This window comes from Nerophis lumbriciformis, linkage group LG10 (assembly GCF_033978685.3).
Source record: "Nerophis lumbriciformis linkage group LG10, RoL_Nlum_v2.1, whole genome shotgun sequence".
In the NCBI taxonomy this organism is placed as follows: Eukaryota; Metazoa; Chordata; class Actinopteri; order Syngnathiformes; family Syngnathidae; genus Nerophis; species Nerophis lumbriciformis.
The window spans coordinates 5,312,791-5,328,054 of NC_084557.2; the positions used below are offsets into that span (position 1 = coordinate 5,312,791).

At 41.4% G+C, this 15,264-nt stretch overlaps 1 protein-coding gene across 1 annotated transcript in view; it reads right to left on the minus strand.

The window, feature by feature from the left end:
* Positions 1-15,264, minus strand: part of tmem266 (transmembrane protein 266) — a 56,317-nt gene that overhangs the window by 33,189 nt on the left and 7,864 nt on the right. Inside the window, exons 3-4 of the mRNA XM_061970388.2 lie at positions 13,430-13,529; positions 5,789-5,977 (exon numbers count right to left, since the gene is read on the minus strand). Coding sequence (XP_061826372.1) covers positions 5,789-5,977; positions 13,430-13,443 — 203 coding nt within the window. The 5' untranslated portion in view covers positions 13,444-13,529. The remainder of the gene's footprint in view (positions 1-5,788; positions 5,978-13,429; positions 13,530-15,264) is intronic.

Sequence of the window (15,264 nt, forward strand, 5' to 3'; positions counted from 1 at the left end):
ATTTAGGATCTGCATGAGTCCCAAAAATGTCAAATCAAACCGTGGAGGCAATGCAGAGATATGTATAAAACCATCTTGCCATCCTTCCGTTTGAAATTTTGTTCAATTGTGACATTTTGTTCAAGTGTGACCATATATGGTAGAAATGTACCCAAATATCCTTGCGTGAGTCATCCAATTTAAATTTATATAAAACCGCCTGTGTTATGAAGGAAAATGCTCTGTGCGCTTCAACCAGCACAAGTCACTACACAAACTTTCAGCCTAATCCGAAATAAAAAGTGCCTTTCATTTAACTTTTATGATTCAAGTCAATGTGCCTTCAACTGTGAGGAAATCGCTCCAAGTATGTGCAAAGATTAATCCTGCTTTAACCACAGACCTAAGGAGGGCTTCCTTTGCATCGAATAACTCTGCCTCTTAAAATTACCGTATTTTTCTGACTAAAAGATGACTTAAAATTCTTTCATTTTCTCAAAACTCGACAGTGCGCCTTATAACCCGGTGCGCCTAATGTACAGAATAATTTTGGTTGTGCTTACCGGCCTCGAAGCTATTTGGTACATGGTAAAATGATAAATGTTACCCGTAGATGGCAGTCACACATAAGAGATACGTGTAGACTGCAATATGATGGCAGTCACACATAAGAGATACGTGTAGACTGCAATATGATGGCAGTCACACATAAGAGATACGTGTAGACTGCGATATTACTCAAATAAACAACACCAACATTTTATATGTTCCACTCGGATAAGCGGAAGAAGATGGATGGATGGATGGATTGAAAATATAGGACATTACACACGGTGCTCAAAAATCTATCAGAATGTTTTAGTACGACTTTGGTAAGCTATGAAGCCGCACCGCTTGATGGATTGTACTGCGCTTGAACATACGAGTATTATTATGGTGTGTGTATAACGTAAGACATATCTGGCGTTTTGTTTCACAATATTATGCAAAAGCAACTTTTCTTACTTTGCGGTACCTGCTGATCTGTATTTTGGATCTGCATAAGTCCTGAAAATGTGTGCGCCTCCGCCTTTGTAGTCCATGTACACTGTAGTTGATAAGCTTCTTCTTTTTCTCTATCTTCTTGTTATGGGACATTCATCCTCCGCTTTTGCCATTTCTAATATAAAGTAGTGTAAAGTTCTTATTTATATCTGTCAGTAAACTCGCCGTGAAAGCGCTAAAACATACCGGTAGAGTGAATTTACATAATTCACCCAAGGAACTTTTTTTTTTTTTTGTGTCCTGTCCAGCTTCTCAGGCAAATCATATAGTTGATGTAGATGCCCATGTCGGCTGTTCAGATTTACTTTACAAAAGAGAAGTGTAGGATACTTCTCTTGTTGCCTTATTTGTATTTGACTTTATTAAATGTATTTATATTATCATTTAGTGCAGCCGGGCCGGAGCAGGAGGGGATAGAAAGAGAAAAAAAAGAAGACAGAGGGGGAAATTGTGGGGACAAGAGGGGGATTAGACAGAGAGACAAAAACAACAACAGCAAACAACAACAACAACAACAATAGAGCAACATCAGCAAATACGACATGTACAAATATGATGGTAAAATAATAGCAAATAAGCAGTTAGCGGAAAATAAAAAATAATACAGAAATGACAATGAGCATTATTACACTACAAATGGATCAATACAAATACCAATAGAAATAGCGCTATTGATAATGAACAATACCAATAATTTACCTTTATTATCAACAATACAGTTGTTTAAATGCAACAATACATATACGTAATGATAACTTGAGATACGAAAGAATGCAGAAAAATGGAGGGGGAGAAAGAGAAGCAACCTACATTAACCTTGTAGATTGTTATAGTCACAATAGGTTAAGCTTTGTCAGTGTGCCATGTGTTACACCCAGTTTACCCTAGGGCAACAACGTTAATATATGTTTGATGAAACGTGATTATGTGCATGAGTGTAAGTATGCATATGTACTTGTATATGTACAGAATGTGTATATGTGTTTGTACAATGAATGTATATGTACAGAATGTGTATATGTGTTTGTACAGTGAATGTATATGTACAGTATGTGTATGTTTGTATATTGAATGTGCGTGTGGATGTACGAACTTTAGGTAGGTAAATATGTACTGTATTTGTGTATGTATGTGGGAGCGTAGGTACCTATGTACGTATGTGAGCATATGTGAACTTGTATGTACAATACATTCGACTCCCAGAGTGCGTGGGAGCCAGAGCACGGCCCCATCACCCCCGACAGCCCAACCCACAAACAGTAGGCGTGGTGCCCAGGGAACCAGGGACCACCGCCCCCACGCAGCCAAGCCGGCCAGCGACAGGAACCCCAGAGCCCGGCCCACCGTACCGCCCACAAGGGCCAGCAGCAGGCCGCAGACAGACGCACCCGGCAGAGGACAGGGCACGAGAAAAGCAGGGGACAGCCAGACCCCAAGCCAGCGAGAGACCACACCCCACACGGGCAGAAAGGCGAGACGCCCCGCCCGAGGGACCCAGAGACTCCCCGCAACCAGACGGGAAGACCGCCCCCGCCCCACCGGCAACCGGGCCCCCACGAGCCCACCCCCCACCCCCGGAGAGCGCGGCGAGGCCAGCCCCCGGCCACCCCACCCAAATCGGCCGCCGCAGGACCACCCAGGCACAGGGCCACGGGAACCACCCACCCCACCTGCAGGGACCCCAATGATGGAGATGGAACAACCAGCAACCGCCCCGCCGAGCACCCACCTCTGAGGGAGGGGAAAAATTAAAGAATAATATTAATAAAATATATTAAAAAAATTAATCACCCAAGGAACTTTAGTTATTAGAGAGTTCCGGTCGGACGGTTTTTCACGGGACACATTTCCAACATTGTTGTTGCACTAGTGAGCCACAGATGAGGAGATGCTGCTCAGTTATTGATTGAAGTAAAGTCTGAAAAGTTATCTTCTTCCCACTCCATTTCAGGCAAAACTGAACAATCATGCATTACATACTGTACATTACCTTTTGCACTATATTAATTTATATTATTATGTGTTGTCAACTTTGTACTTTTTTTTTGTTATTATTATTTTTTATGTCATTGCCTGAAATAAATAAATAAATGAGAATGAATATCATTAAAACAGTTAGCTCCATCTTTTGACACTTCTTCCACTACCGACCTTGCACGCTACACCGCTACAACAAAGATGACGGGGAGAAGACGCTGTCGAAGGTGAGCCCCGTAAATAAGACCGCCCACAAAACGGCGCATCCTGAAGAAACTGTCAGAAAGCGACTTGAAGATGATCTGTAAAACATTATCTATGCAACATTTTGAGCAAAGAACCACCATTACATGTTATGTAGACCACAAGGAAGTATTTTACATTTAGAAAAAAATCATAATATGACCCCTTTAATGCGGCTTATAATCTGGTGCGCCTTTTGTATGAAAAAAGACCTGAACAGACCCGCTCATCGGCAGTGTGCCTTATAACCCGGTGCGCCCTGTGGTCCGGAAAATACGGTAACTGCTTTAGAAAGGCAGCCAAAAAGTGTCTTGAAGATAGGTCTTCAGAGCAAAATTTATGCAAAATGTTGACCAAAGAACCATCATTTTATGTTATATAGACATAAATGAAAAATGGAAAAAACAAAAAATCATGATATGATTTTGATTTTGGTCAAGACCAGGGCTTGATGGCAAAAAAGCGAATACTGTTATTTGATGTCAGAGGATTGTGGGTCATGTTTCCTGAGAGGAGCGCCAGGGGGGCCTGCAACAAGGATGCCCCAGGATGAGTGTGTTCTTTCCTTGGTGACTGGGCCACTAACTGCCAATAACTGTGATAAGAAAAAGTACTGCCACGGGGCTCTGCTACATTGTGACGGAAACAAATCTTCTCATCTTCTGACGGGTATTGATACGAATAGAAACCCAACCCTGGCTGAGGCAAAAGTGAGCCAACACATCAGAGCGTGACGCGACAATAAAAAAATCACCCAAATTCAAGACTTATTGGACTCTGACATGCCAATAACAATACAGTAACAAGTAGCAGCAGGTTAGATTTCAGACAACATCAGTCATTGTGTGATTACATTTTAGGCATTTGCACATTCAGAGTGCCCAAACCTAAGAGTGTTTGGAGATAAGAGCTGTCTCTCGACCTTTTGTTATGATTTAAGTTGCAATCAAAAATTTGAGTTACAAGCATTTCCGCCATTAGTTGCCATAGCAAATGTCATAGTAAACACTGTAAGATCCACCTAAAACATCTGGTCTTACTCACTAGCATTAGCTCATAGCTTTAGATCAGACCTGGGCAAATATTTTGACTCGGGGGCCACATTGAGAGAAATAATGTCCGAAAAGAGTTCTAAAAAAGTTATGACAGACCACCTAAAAAAAACAGAATGGAATTTTAAGGTTGTTTTACTGAATGGGACACCCAAAATATACATTAAAATAAATAAATTAGGATTTACAATGTTAACTATGAGCAATAAAACACTAAATATCAACAACATATGAACATCGCTCCTCTTTTACTTCTCAGACCAGCTCCTCCATAGTTGTGTCTTTTACAATCAAGCAAAACACAACAAAAATGTAACAAACAGCAAAATATGAATGTAAATGGTAATAAACACCTACAATATGATATATTATCACTTTTATGCAGAACTTTGTTGTAAAAATGTGCTTCCACATCTATTTCTGACACTGAAAACAAACCCCGCCCACTCTGCTTTGTTCCTTGTTTGAGCTGCCGTGACGTAGATTACCGTAATAACTTGTATAACACCCAAAAGCGCAGATTTCAACCATTGATATACTTTCTATAGTTCAAGACTTACGGTCATTTAAAAACAGCACTGCACATCATAATGGCGGCTACAGTTTTGATAGAATAGAATAGAATAGAAAGTACTTTATTGATCCCTGGGGGATATTCAGCACCACAGTTCACTCACAATAGACAATAAACATTAAGGTATTTTTACATGTGAATAATATAAATACAGTCTATTATACAGCATTATTCACATGTGAATAACAAATACAGTCTATTATACAGCATTATTCACATGTGAATAATATAAATGCAGTCTATTATACATTTAAGTACAGTCAAAAAGGAACATATGCATTATACAGTCTGATGGCTGTCGGTATGAAGGACTTCCTGTGTCGTTCCTTGTTGCATTTTGGGAGTCTGAGCCTTCCACTGAACGTGCTCATTCTCTACGCCAGGTCCGAGTGTAGTGGATGGGAGGTGTTCATAATGGCTGATGTTAAAGGTCTAAAAAAAAACTCTGTAGAACGCCCGGCGGGCCGGATTGAAAATCTTAACGGGCCGCATGTTGCCCACGGGCCCTATTTTGCCCAGGTCTGCTTTTTCCAGCAATGGTAATGATGAAAGTGAGTGTCAAGGACAGAGCTGAAGTGGATGATTGAATTAAAGAAAGAAATCATCAAAGCAGGATAGAGCTATCTTAGTGAAACAGTTGGAGCGTAGCACTGCTAGTGCACGAATGCTATGATCGAAGCTTTGACCTCAGCCTATTACAGCAATCTAAAGCAGACTTCTGGCTTTAAAATGCATATATAATTCCAGTACTTTTAGGAAGATCAATGGTCTTGTTTAGTTTGCCATCTAAGTTCATAAATCTTTAAAAATGCAAGGGTTTCTTGATTTGGTGAAGCTGTGACAGTTCATTAATACATAATCCAAACATCAGCTGACTGCAGCGCATCAAAAGCAGAAACAAAACAAAGTAGAAACATACCCCTCTCTGTTATCATCTTCATCTGGGTTTGAAATGAGCTGAGATCCAGCAAGGGACACATCTAGGGCAGCCAGAGGTAAGTCTCTGTATGAGAAGCTGACGAGCTTAACTGGGGCCACACGCTGGTTGTCCTCCTCCACCTGCTGAGAGATCACCTCCAGCTCTGAGGACGCAGCTTGGGTAGGGGGCCTGTCATTGAAGCACACAACAGGAAGAGCGTTAGAGTTCCGGGTCATGCAGGACAGATACGGAAGTCCGATACTCGACCAAAAACTAGGATGTTTTTTACTCACCTCTTTTAAAATATGAACACGTGGAATTAGTTTAGTATGTAACTGGTCTATTGACTGCGCATACAAGGATGCTCAAACTAACCAGAGAAGGTCATCGAACGATCCAAGCAACATTATCCTTCATTCATAGAACATAATTAGTTGTCTATAGGTTTGATCAAGTGGAAAATCAATACCATTACATATTCAGACAAAAGATGCAATAAAAGCCTGATATTATGTGTTCCTCCACATGACATTTAAGGGCACAAGGTTTGCCCTTGCTCACCACATATTCTTTGTAAGGTCAGCTGTCATTTTATCTGCCAGGAAAGGTCTTAAAATGTAAATACACAGAGAGGATTGTGCTCTAACAAGCTCAGCCAATACGGGACAAGGAGAAGCCACCCTACAAGCAGGGTCTTACGTGTCTTGGCGCTGGTCCCAGTGCAGCCCGCGTGGCACCGTGAATAGGGCAAAGGCATTGGTTACAAGGCAAAGACATCGGCTTGGCATTGTACAACCTCGGTGTTGAAAATTTGGGTGGTGGTGGGGGTGCATCAAATGTTAATGTAAGCAGGCCTGGAAAGAAAAATAGGTTTTTCTCTTTGCTGGACCGGATTTTTGATGAGAAGCGCTTTTATGAACCCTTTGAAAGGTTACTTTGTCATAAATCAACAGCTCACTTGAACTATATTGTCTCACAATGGTGCAGTTGGCCTGTGCAACATCTCCTGTTGTTACAACCTGACGGTAGAAAGAGTTGCATGTGTCATCTATCCACCTGGCACTTCTAGACACTAATCAGTCATGGCAGAGACAAACTGTTCAGTGCATTAAAATCACATTTGTGGCCAATCAGATAGCGGTCAAGCAGCCATTACGACCACAAGGCAGCAGTGGCTGAATGGCATCCTGCACGAAGAGAGAAGACTTCACATTTCAACACGGATTCTTTTTAGCGATGCAAACAAGGACATGCTACAAACTGGATGTGATAGCTGTCAGCACAACAAGGTGTAGAAAATGATCTATAGATGGAATTTTGAGTTCTTTGCTAGAATAATTATATATAAGTTATCACACAACTCTTATGCTTAAAGGCCGTTGCTATAGTTATAATCAATTGTGCTGAAGTTAAAGTTAAAGTTAAAGTACCAATGATTGTCACACACACACTAGGTGTGGCGAAATTATTCTCTGCATTTGACCCATCACCCTTGATCACCCCCTGGGAGGTGAGGGGAGCAGTGGGCAGCAGCGGTGGCTGCGCCCGGGAATCATTTTGGTGATTTAACCCCCAATTCCAACCCTTGATGCTGAGTGCCAAGCAGGGAGGTAATGGGTCCCATTTTTATAGTCTTTGGTATGACTCGACCGGGATTTGAACTCCCAACCTACCGATCTCAGGACGGACACTCTAACCACTAGGCCACTGAGTAGGTATGTTGTACTTTTCTATCTGTGCAAAGGCACAAAAAATGTGGTCTTGCTTTGCTAGTTGTCTCGTGTCAGCAGTTTGGTTCCAGACCCTGCCTGCTGACAGCCAAGGACGGACACCGAGTACCTCGAAGCAGATAAAACAGAGACAGGGCGAAATCACGAGTGTCAGCACATTTCCATTCTGAATAATCATGTATTGTGTCTACTGGGGCTGCTCAGCCTCAGTGATGTGAACTAGAGGAGCACGTGGGACTGTACCTTAGAGCGTACTGTAACTGAGTGTACAGCCCAATACGTCTCTCCTCATGAGTAAAATTCAACTCTGTCTCTGCTTGATTCCTTCTTCTTGTCTTGTGTAATAGATAGTTCGGTGTTTGAACCTGACATTCTTGTGATGCGTTTCGACAGCCTTTTGAGGCCCTTAACATGCACAAAAACTCACTAAATTTTGCAGGTGGGTCAGGTTTGGCAAACAATTTTATACTTTTGGAGTCCCGAAAATTACATTTTAAAAATGTCTCTCGCGCCACCTTTAAAAGTAGTAAAAAAGTAGCCCTTCCTACCAGTTTCAAGTATCGACATGGAAATTGTTGAAGACGCCTATCATGACGGGCCGCAGGTAAAAGTCTCAAGATCCCATACCTGAAAACAAACAGGAAGTCTTGGTGTCCGTCTGCCATTTTTCGTCCAAAAAGGGGCCCTTTCGAGACTTGTTGCACTTTTGTGGCCTCTCGTTGCTTTTTGTGAACTTTTGGATCTTCCTCGGGGAGCCATGGCCATTTCTGCTCTGGAGACCAAATGCTTGCTTTCTGCCACACTGCATTTTGCCTGGAGAGACCGAAGAAGCTAAGGAGGAAGAGATGGGGTTGCGGAGCTAGGGATGGGGGGGATGGACGAGCCTCCTGGAACCCGGGCTGAACGAGCTTGTATCGGACACTTTGGTCTCCCTGGACGGATTCTTAATCATCTGAGCATACTGGACATTGGCCGAGAGCTAGTGGGCAGCCTAGGACGGAGTAAACGCTCTTGGTTGTTTTGTTGGGTCTGTTCCTGTCTCTTGCCACTCTGCGCTCAACCCCAGCATATGATGATGCGGTGTATGTGGATGATGAAATGGAGATTTTGCTTTGTTAATGTTTGTTTTTTGTCTATGCATGGTGCAATCATATGTGCGCAACTTGTATTAATTGTTCCTTTTTTTTGTCCTTGTGTTTTGGGTTTTGTAGCTGTATGTAGAAATGGCATCTCTGAAGTGGCAGCTCGTTTCATCAGCTCTGTGATACTTTAACGGCCTTTGTGTTTTTTAATGTTTCCCTCTGTACTGTGTTCTTTCGTCAGTGTCACATTTTTCTTTGTTTTTTGCATTGAACAAAACAAGCACTGACTACCAAGTCGAATTCTTTGTGTGTTTAACATACTTGGCCAATAAAACCGATTCTGATGTTAAGGGATTTCAAAAGTGACACATGTTCAAGCTTTGGCAGAAGTTCCTAGTTTATGAGTGCGCTTGTTTAAATGCTAGCTTTTCAGGTGAGGTTCTAAGAGACCGACAGCATCAATGCTAACAGAGCTAACAGACGCCGTATTTCCAGCCAGCTGTCTGGAACTCGGCCACTGTGCACAATAAGTTTGTATCCAGACACTTGGCTGCCCCACGGAGCACAGCAACTCACTGTCTTGATATCATCAGCAAACCAAGACAAATGTGCCAAATCCATTACAGAGGGACAGGTCAGACTCTCCGGCAGTAGCTCAGATACAAGCTCTGACACAAAGTACATTATTTTGTAGGATCACAGCTTTGTCGCTCTGACCTGTACTTACTTCACAATTTACTGCATTGACAACTCTGGTGCAGTTGTTCTTTGGGGCGTCTTTATTAACCAAGCGTTGGTACTGAAGTACATTCTTATTTAAGGTTTTCTAGACTGATAGATAACTATGCACACAATTAGATATTAACACTATGCTTTGACAAAAAAAGTGTTAATTAAAGTGCTATCTCAGCTTAAGAGTGCCCAAACTAATAAGTGTTTAGAGGTAAGAGCGGTCTCTCGGCTAATTGTTAAATGCAAAAAATGTTCGTTATAAGAATCCCCGCTGTGGGTCATGAGGTGGGAAGGTCCTTCGGTTTACACGTGTGCTCCACTTGAACTGCAAAAACTTCCACAGAATTGCAATGGAAATGAAAAAAACAGTGCTGAGAAGAAGACGTGGATGATATTCATTGAACTAAAAAAAGAAATCCTCAAAAACATGACCAAGCGTACTTGGTGAAGCAATTCGAGCACATCACTGCTTGTCTGCAGCAAACTGAAGCGGCATTAGTCGATACCGTCAGCCAAGAATGTGAAAGTAATAACCAAAGCCGGACATTTATCCATGAAAATATGGAAAAGCAGCTGATGGTGTGTTTGACAAAGAAACAGCTGGAGGGAGATATCAAAGAGATCCACTCTCCCAAGATAAATACTGTATTGTACTTCATAAAACGACTTTGTTATTGCATTTTTTATGCAATATTGCTTATCTAAAAGGAATGTTACATATTTACATTTTGATGCACCAACTTCATTGATTTTAATTGATTTCAATGGGAGATGTTGATTTGAGATACAAGTGTTTTGAGTTGGAGTTTGCATGTTCTCCCCGTGACTGTGTGGGTTCCCTCCGGTACTTTGGCTTCCTCCCACCTCCAAAGACATGCACCTGGGGATAGGCTCCTCCCACCTCCAAAGACATGCACCTGGAGATAGGCTCCTCCCACCTCTAAAGACATGCACATGGGGATAGGTTGATTGACAACACTAAATTGGGCCTAGTTTGTGAATGTGAGTGTGAATGTTGTCTATCTGTGTTGGCCCTGCGATGAGGTGGCGACTTGTCCAAGGTGTACACCGTCTTCCGCCCGGATGCAGCTGGGATAGGCTCCAGCCACCCCCGTCACCCCAAGGACAAACGGTAGAAAATGGATGGATGCGTGGTGTTTTGAGTTAAGAGCTCTGTCGCTGAACCAATTAAGCTTGTAAATTGAGATATTACTGTACTTGACAAATGATTTTTAGAGTTAATTATGTATATTCTCACTTTTATTAGGTACACTTGCACACTCAGATGCAAAAAAAAGGCCTACTTTTCATCTTAAAATATGGAAATGTTGGTTTTACAGTGGCGTAAAATTGCACTGCATCAAACTGAAATCATTGTGTTTTAGCACTTTGATGATCTTACTAAGCTGTTAGCTCTAACTAAAATGCAGACGGTACAGTTCTACACACTGCAAATTACAACCACAATACACGTATATGTCAATAGTAAATGTATAATGAATACCCTTCTAAAGTCATTCTGTCCGCGGTCTGATCATCAATAAACAAGTGATCTTGCTCCATTAACCGCCATACATGCACATGTCGTAACACTGCCTCCATCATGTTAAACTCTTGATGTGGTATGCTTTGGATCGTCACACTGATCTACATCCGATTCCGTGACATGGGAGGCCAAGTTAGATGTTTTCTGACAAATCCAAGGCAATGCACTGATGTGTGTAACAAATTGTGTGAAATATGTAATAAGGATAAAAAAAACTCCCACTGTTTCCACAGGGTTGTGTCAATACCAATATTTTGGTACCGGTACCAAAATGTATTTCAATACTTTGATAGTTTTCTAAATAAGGGGGACCATAAAAAATGGCATTATTGGCTTTATTTTAACAAAAATTCTTAGGGTACATTAAACATATGTTTATTATTGCAATCGAAGAACAATTTTGTCTTTAAATAAAATAGTGAACATACTAGACAACTTGTCTTTTAGTAGTAAGTAAACAAACAAAGACTCCTAATTAGTCTGCTGACGTATGCAGTAACATATTGTGTCATTTATCTACCTATTATTTTGTCTACATTATAAAGGACAAACTGTAAAAATTAATTAATAATCCACTTGTTCATTTAGTGTTAATATCTGTTTATTTTCTGTTTCAACATGTTCTATCTACACTTCTGTTCAAATTTAATAATCCCTTATTATTCTGTTGTTTGATACTTTACATTAGTTTTGGATGATACCACAAATTTAGGTATCGATCCGATACCAAGTAGTTACAGGATCATACATTGGTCATAATTTAAGTTCTCATGTGTCCAGGGACATATTTCCTGAGTTTTTTTAAAGTTCATATATTAATATGGACTTAAAAAATATTGATCATAGTAGTGTCGACTAGATATGCTATTGTACTTGGTATCATTACAGTGGATGTCAGGTGTAGATCCACCCAAGGCATTTGTTTACATTGTGACACCGGTGAGCTTTTGTATCCTCCTACGGTGTGTAGTGAAGCATGTTTAGCTATTCCTCGTCCTGCAATGATAATGGTACTTGGAAGAAACGTACTTTATTTGTCGCCATGGAGGCCAGGATTAGTGATTTAGAAGTAGCTAAAACACTGCAGACTGCGGATGGACATTAGCCGCTGACTAGCTAGCCATGTTTAAAGCACCTCTTCCTGAGGGTGTTTCAGTGTTATAACTTCACCTTTATCTTTACTTTTTAAGCCAAAATGCGTCCATTCTCCCTTTTCTGTCTACACACTGTGTCTGCTTGTAAGTACTCTGTGATTGCGCGCTGCCGAACATGCTCCTCTGCTCGTAAAACCAGCAAGTGACGACGACACGGCGTCATGCCTGTAAAAAAAAATAAATGGCGAACCGGTACTTTTCAAACAGAGTATAGTACCGTTTTTGATTCATTAGTACTGCGATACTATACTAGTACCGGTATACTGTACAACCCTATTTCCAATACATAAATGAAGATCATCGGCCGCCCTCTCCCCTCTCTGACGGACATCTACACCTCCCGCTGCCTCAACAGAGCCAGTGCCATCATCAAGGACAGCACCCACCCTGGCTCTGACCTGTTCCACCTGCTGCCCTCTGGGAAGCGCTACAGGTGCATTAAAACCAAAACAAACAGGCTAAAGAACAGCTTCTTCCCCAGGGCCATAACCATCCTGAACGGACTGCCCCATTGTCCCTCATAACTGCCTTCTCTTCGGTGCAATAACCCATTCCACCAACCACCCTGTTTTTGTTTTGTTTTTTCATGTATATATTCATTTCACACCATATTCATTGCACTTCTATATTTTTTATATTTTTATATATTTACACATTGTTTTTCTAGCATGCACACATCGCACTGTATGGAATGGCCTCAATCTCGTTACCTTGCGTAATGACAATAAAGCTGATTCTGATTCTGCTACAGCAAAGTCAGGCATCTTCTCAAAGGTAGTCAGGGTGAAAAAATTCCAAAGACCTTTCTCCACGTGGGAGATTTCCATCTGTCGCCTCATTCGCTTTGGGCCACACTGAATCACGCTTGTAAACAGTCCTCATCACCTTCCCGCTATTATCTACTTAGAGCTGATTGGCCACTGTGCTGACTTTGAGTTTCTAACTGTACTCAGCACCCTGTGCCTTTAACCAGAGAACACAGCTGACTGAACCCACTCTGGATTCACTTTCCCCCCACCTACCAACTCCGTTCCACTCTACGCTGCTGCAGCCTCCCTCTCCTTTCTCCCTTCTTTTAGCACCAAGCTTGGCTGTTATCAGAATGCAGGGCTTGTCTGGGGGACCACACACACACACAGGAGTAATTATTAATAAGACAAGTGACAAGTGAGCATCCCTCATGAATGCTAAAAGGTGCCAGCGGAGACAGGAGATAGCGGAGATGTTCCACTGTAGATGAGGCCCAAAGTCCCTTCACAGGAGAATACGCAGGTCCCATTGAGCTAATCATTTCCCGCCACGCTGAGATGCCCTTATGCATGAGATGGCGTGTTCGTCAATAAAGATTGAGGATTTCACAGCCTCTTCTATACAAGAAATGTGTTTAGCATACTTACTTGTGGTTGCTCATGTTGAAAGGCTTCGGAATAGTGGACGTTTACACTAAATCAGCCGCAATGTCTATTCACCACAGCACTGAACTGGCTCCTTCCACACCTTGTGCAGCAAAATACAGAAGACAATAACATTAGAACAGGAATGCACACAAACTGTGATAAATAAACTGACATTCACAAATTTATCAGTTACACTTTTTTTTTTTAAACACTTCTACTTCCTGGTGGGTCTCTCCTCTAACCTTTGCCTGCATGCTCTGTTTAACTATTTTCCCAGGGAGCACTAAACTGTAATGGATTTTAAATCTCCTTTAATATACGCTCCGCTCTGTGAATCAGGGGGGCTGAAGATGGTCACACCTCTTGCATAGCAAGTGTGGAAGGATGCTTACGAGCTATAGCTAGCTCATTGTGCCACGGGATAGAAGGCCATTGAAATGGGTTAAGTGACAAGCCACTTTGCATGGGTGCCACAGGACGCTCGCTGCTTTCAGTCAGTGTCAGGATGTAAAGTTAATCAACGGTATTCTATATACTTGTGTATTATAATACAGTACAATACGCTGATGCTAGAACATGTGCTCAGAGTTCAACTTTTCACACCGCACATACAAATGACAACATCAATACATACAGTACAGGCCAAAAGTTTGGACACACCTTCTCATTCAATCTTTATTTTCATGACTATTTACATTGTAGATTGTCACATCAAAACTATGAATGAACACATGTGGAGTTATGTACTTAACAAAAAAAGGTGAAATAACTGAAAACACGTTTTATATTCTAGTTTCTTCATATTAGCCACCCTATGCTCTGACTACTGCTTTGCACACTCTTGGCATTCTCTCCATGAGCTTCAAGACTGTTGGAAAACCATTGCAGGTGACTACCTCTTGAAGCTCTTCGAGAGAATGCCAAGAGTGTGCAAAGCAGTAATCATGTGTTCATTCATAGTTTTGATGCCTTCAATGATAAGCTACAATGTAAATAGTCATGAAAATAAAGAAAACGCATTGAATGAAAAGGTGTGTCCAAACTTTTGGCCTGTACTGTGTGTGTGTATGTGTATATGTATATATATATATATATATATATATATATATATATATATATATATATATATATATATATACACATACAGTATACAGTTGCACAACTCATGCAAATAAAGTACTGCTAAAACATTAACTGACTACATTTTCAAATGGCATGTATACTACTTGGTAAGGGGCGGTGTGGCGTAGTGGGTAGAGCGGCCGTGCCAGAAACCTGAGGGTTGCAGGTTCGCTCCCCGCCTCTTGACATCCAAATCGTTGTGTCCTTGGGCAGGACACTTCACCCTTGCCCCTGGTGCCGCTCACACTGGTGAATGAATGATAGGTGGTGGTCGGAGGGGCAGTAGGCGCAAACTGACAGCCTCGCTTCAGTCAGTCTACCCCAGGGCAGCTGTGGTTACAAATGTAGCTTACCACCACCAGGTGTGAATGAATGATGGGTTCTCACTTCTCTGTGAGCGCTTTGAGTATCTAATAATAGAAAAGCGCGATATAAAATCGAATCCATTATTATTCATTATTATTGTAGTACAACTTGCTGTTGATGCAATAGTTGCCCATGTATTGTATATACTTATTTACTGCAGATAAGCCCAATATACGGTATACACAATGTCTATCATTATATGGTGTGTGTGTATCATGCATTACAATGCAGTTTCATATCATAATCACTACGTGTAAAGTAGTACTTCAACTTAAGAGTGTTTTGAGATAAGCGCTGCCTCTCGGCTATTTGTTATTCTTCAAGTTGCAAGCAAAAATGTAAGTTAC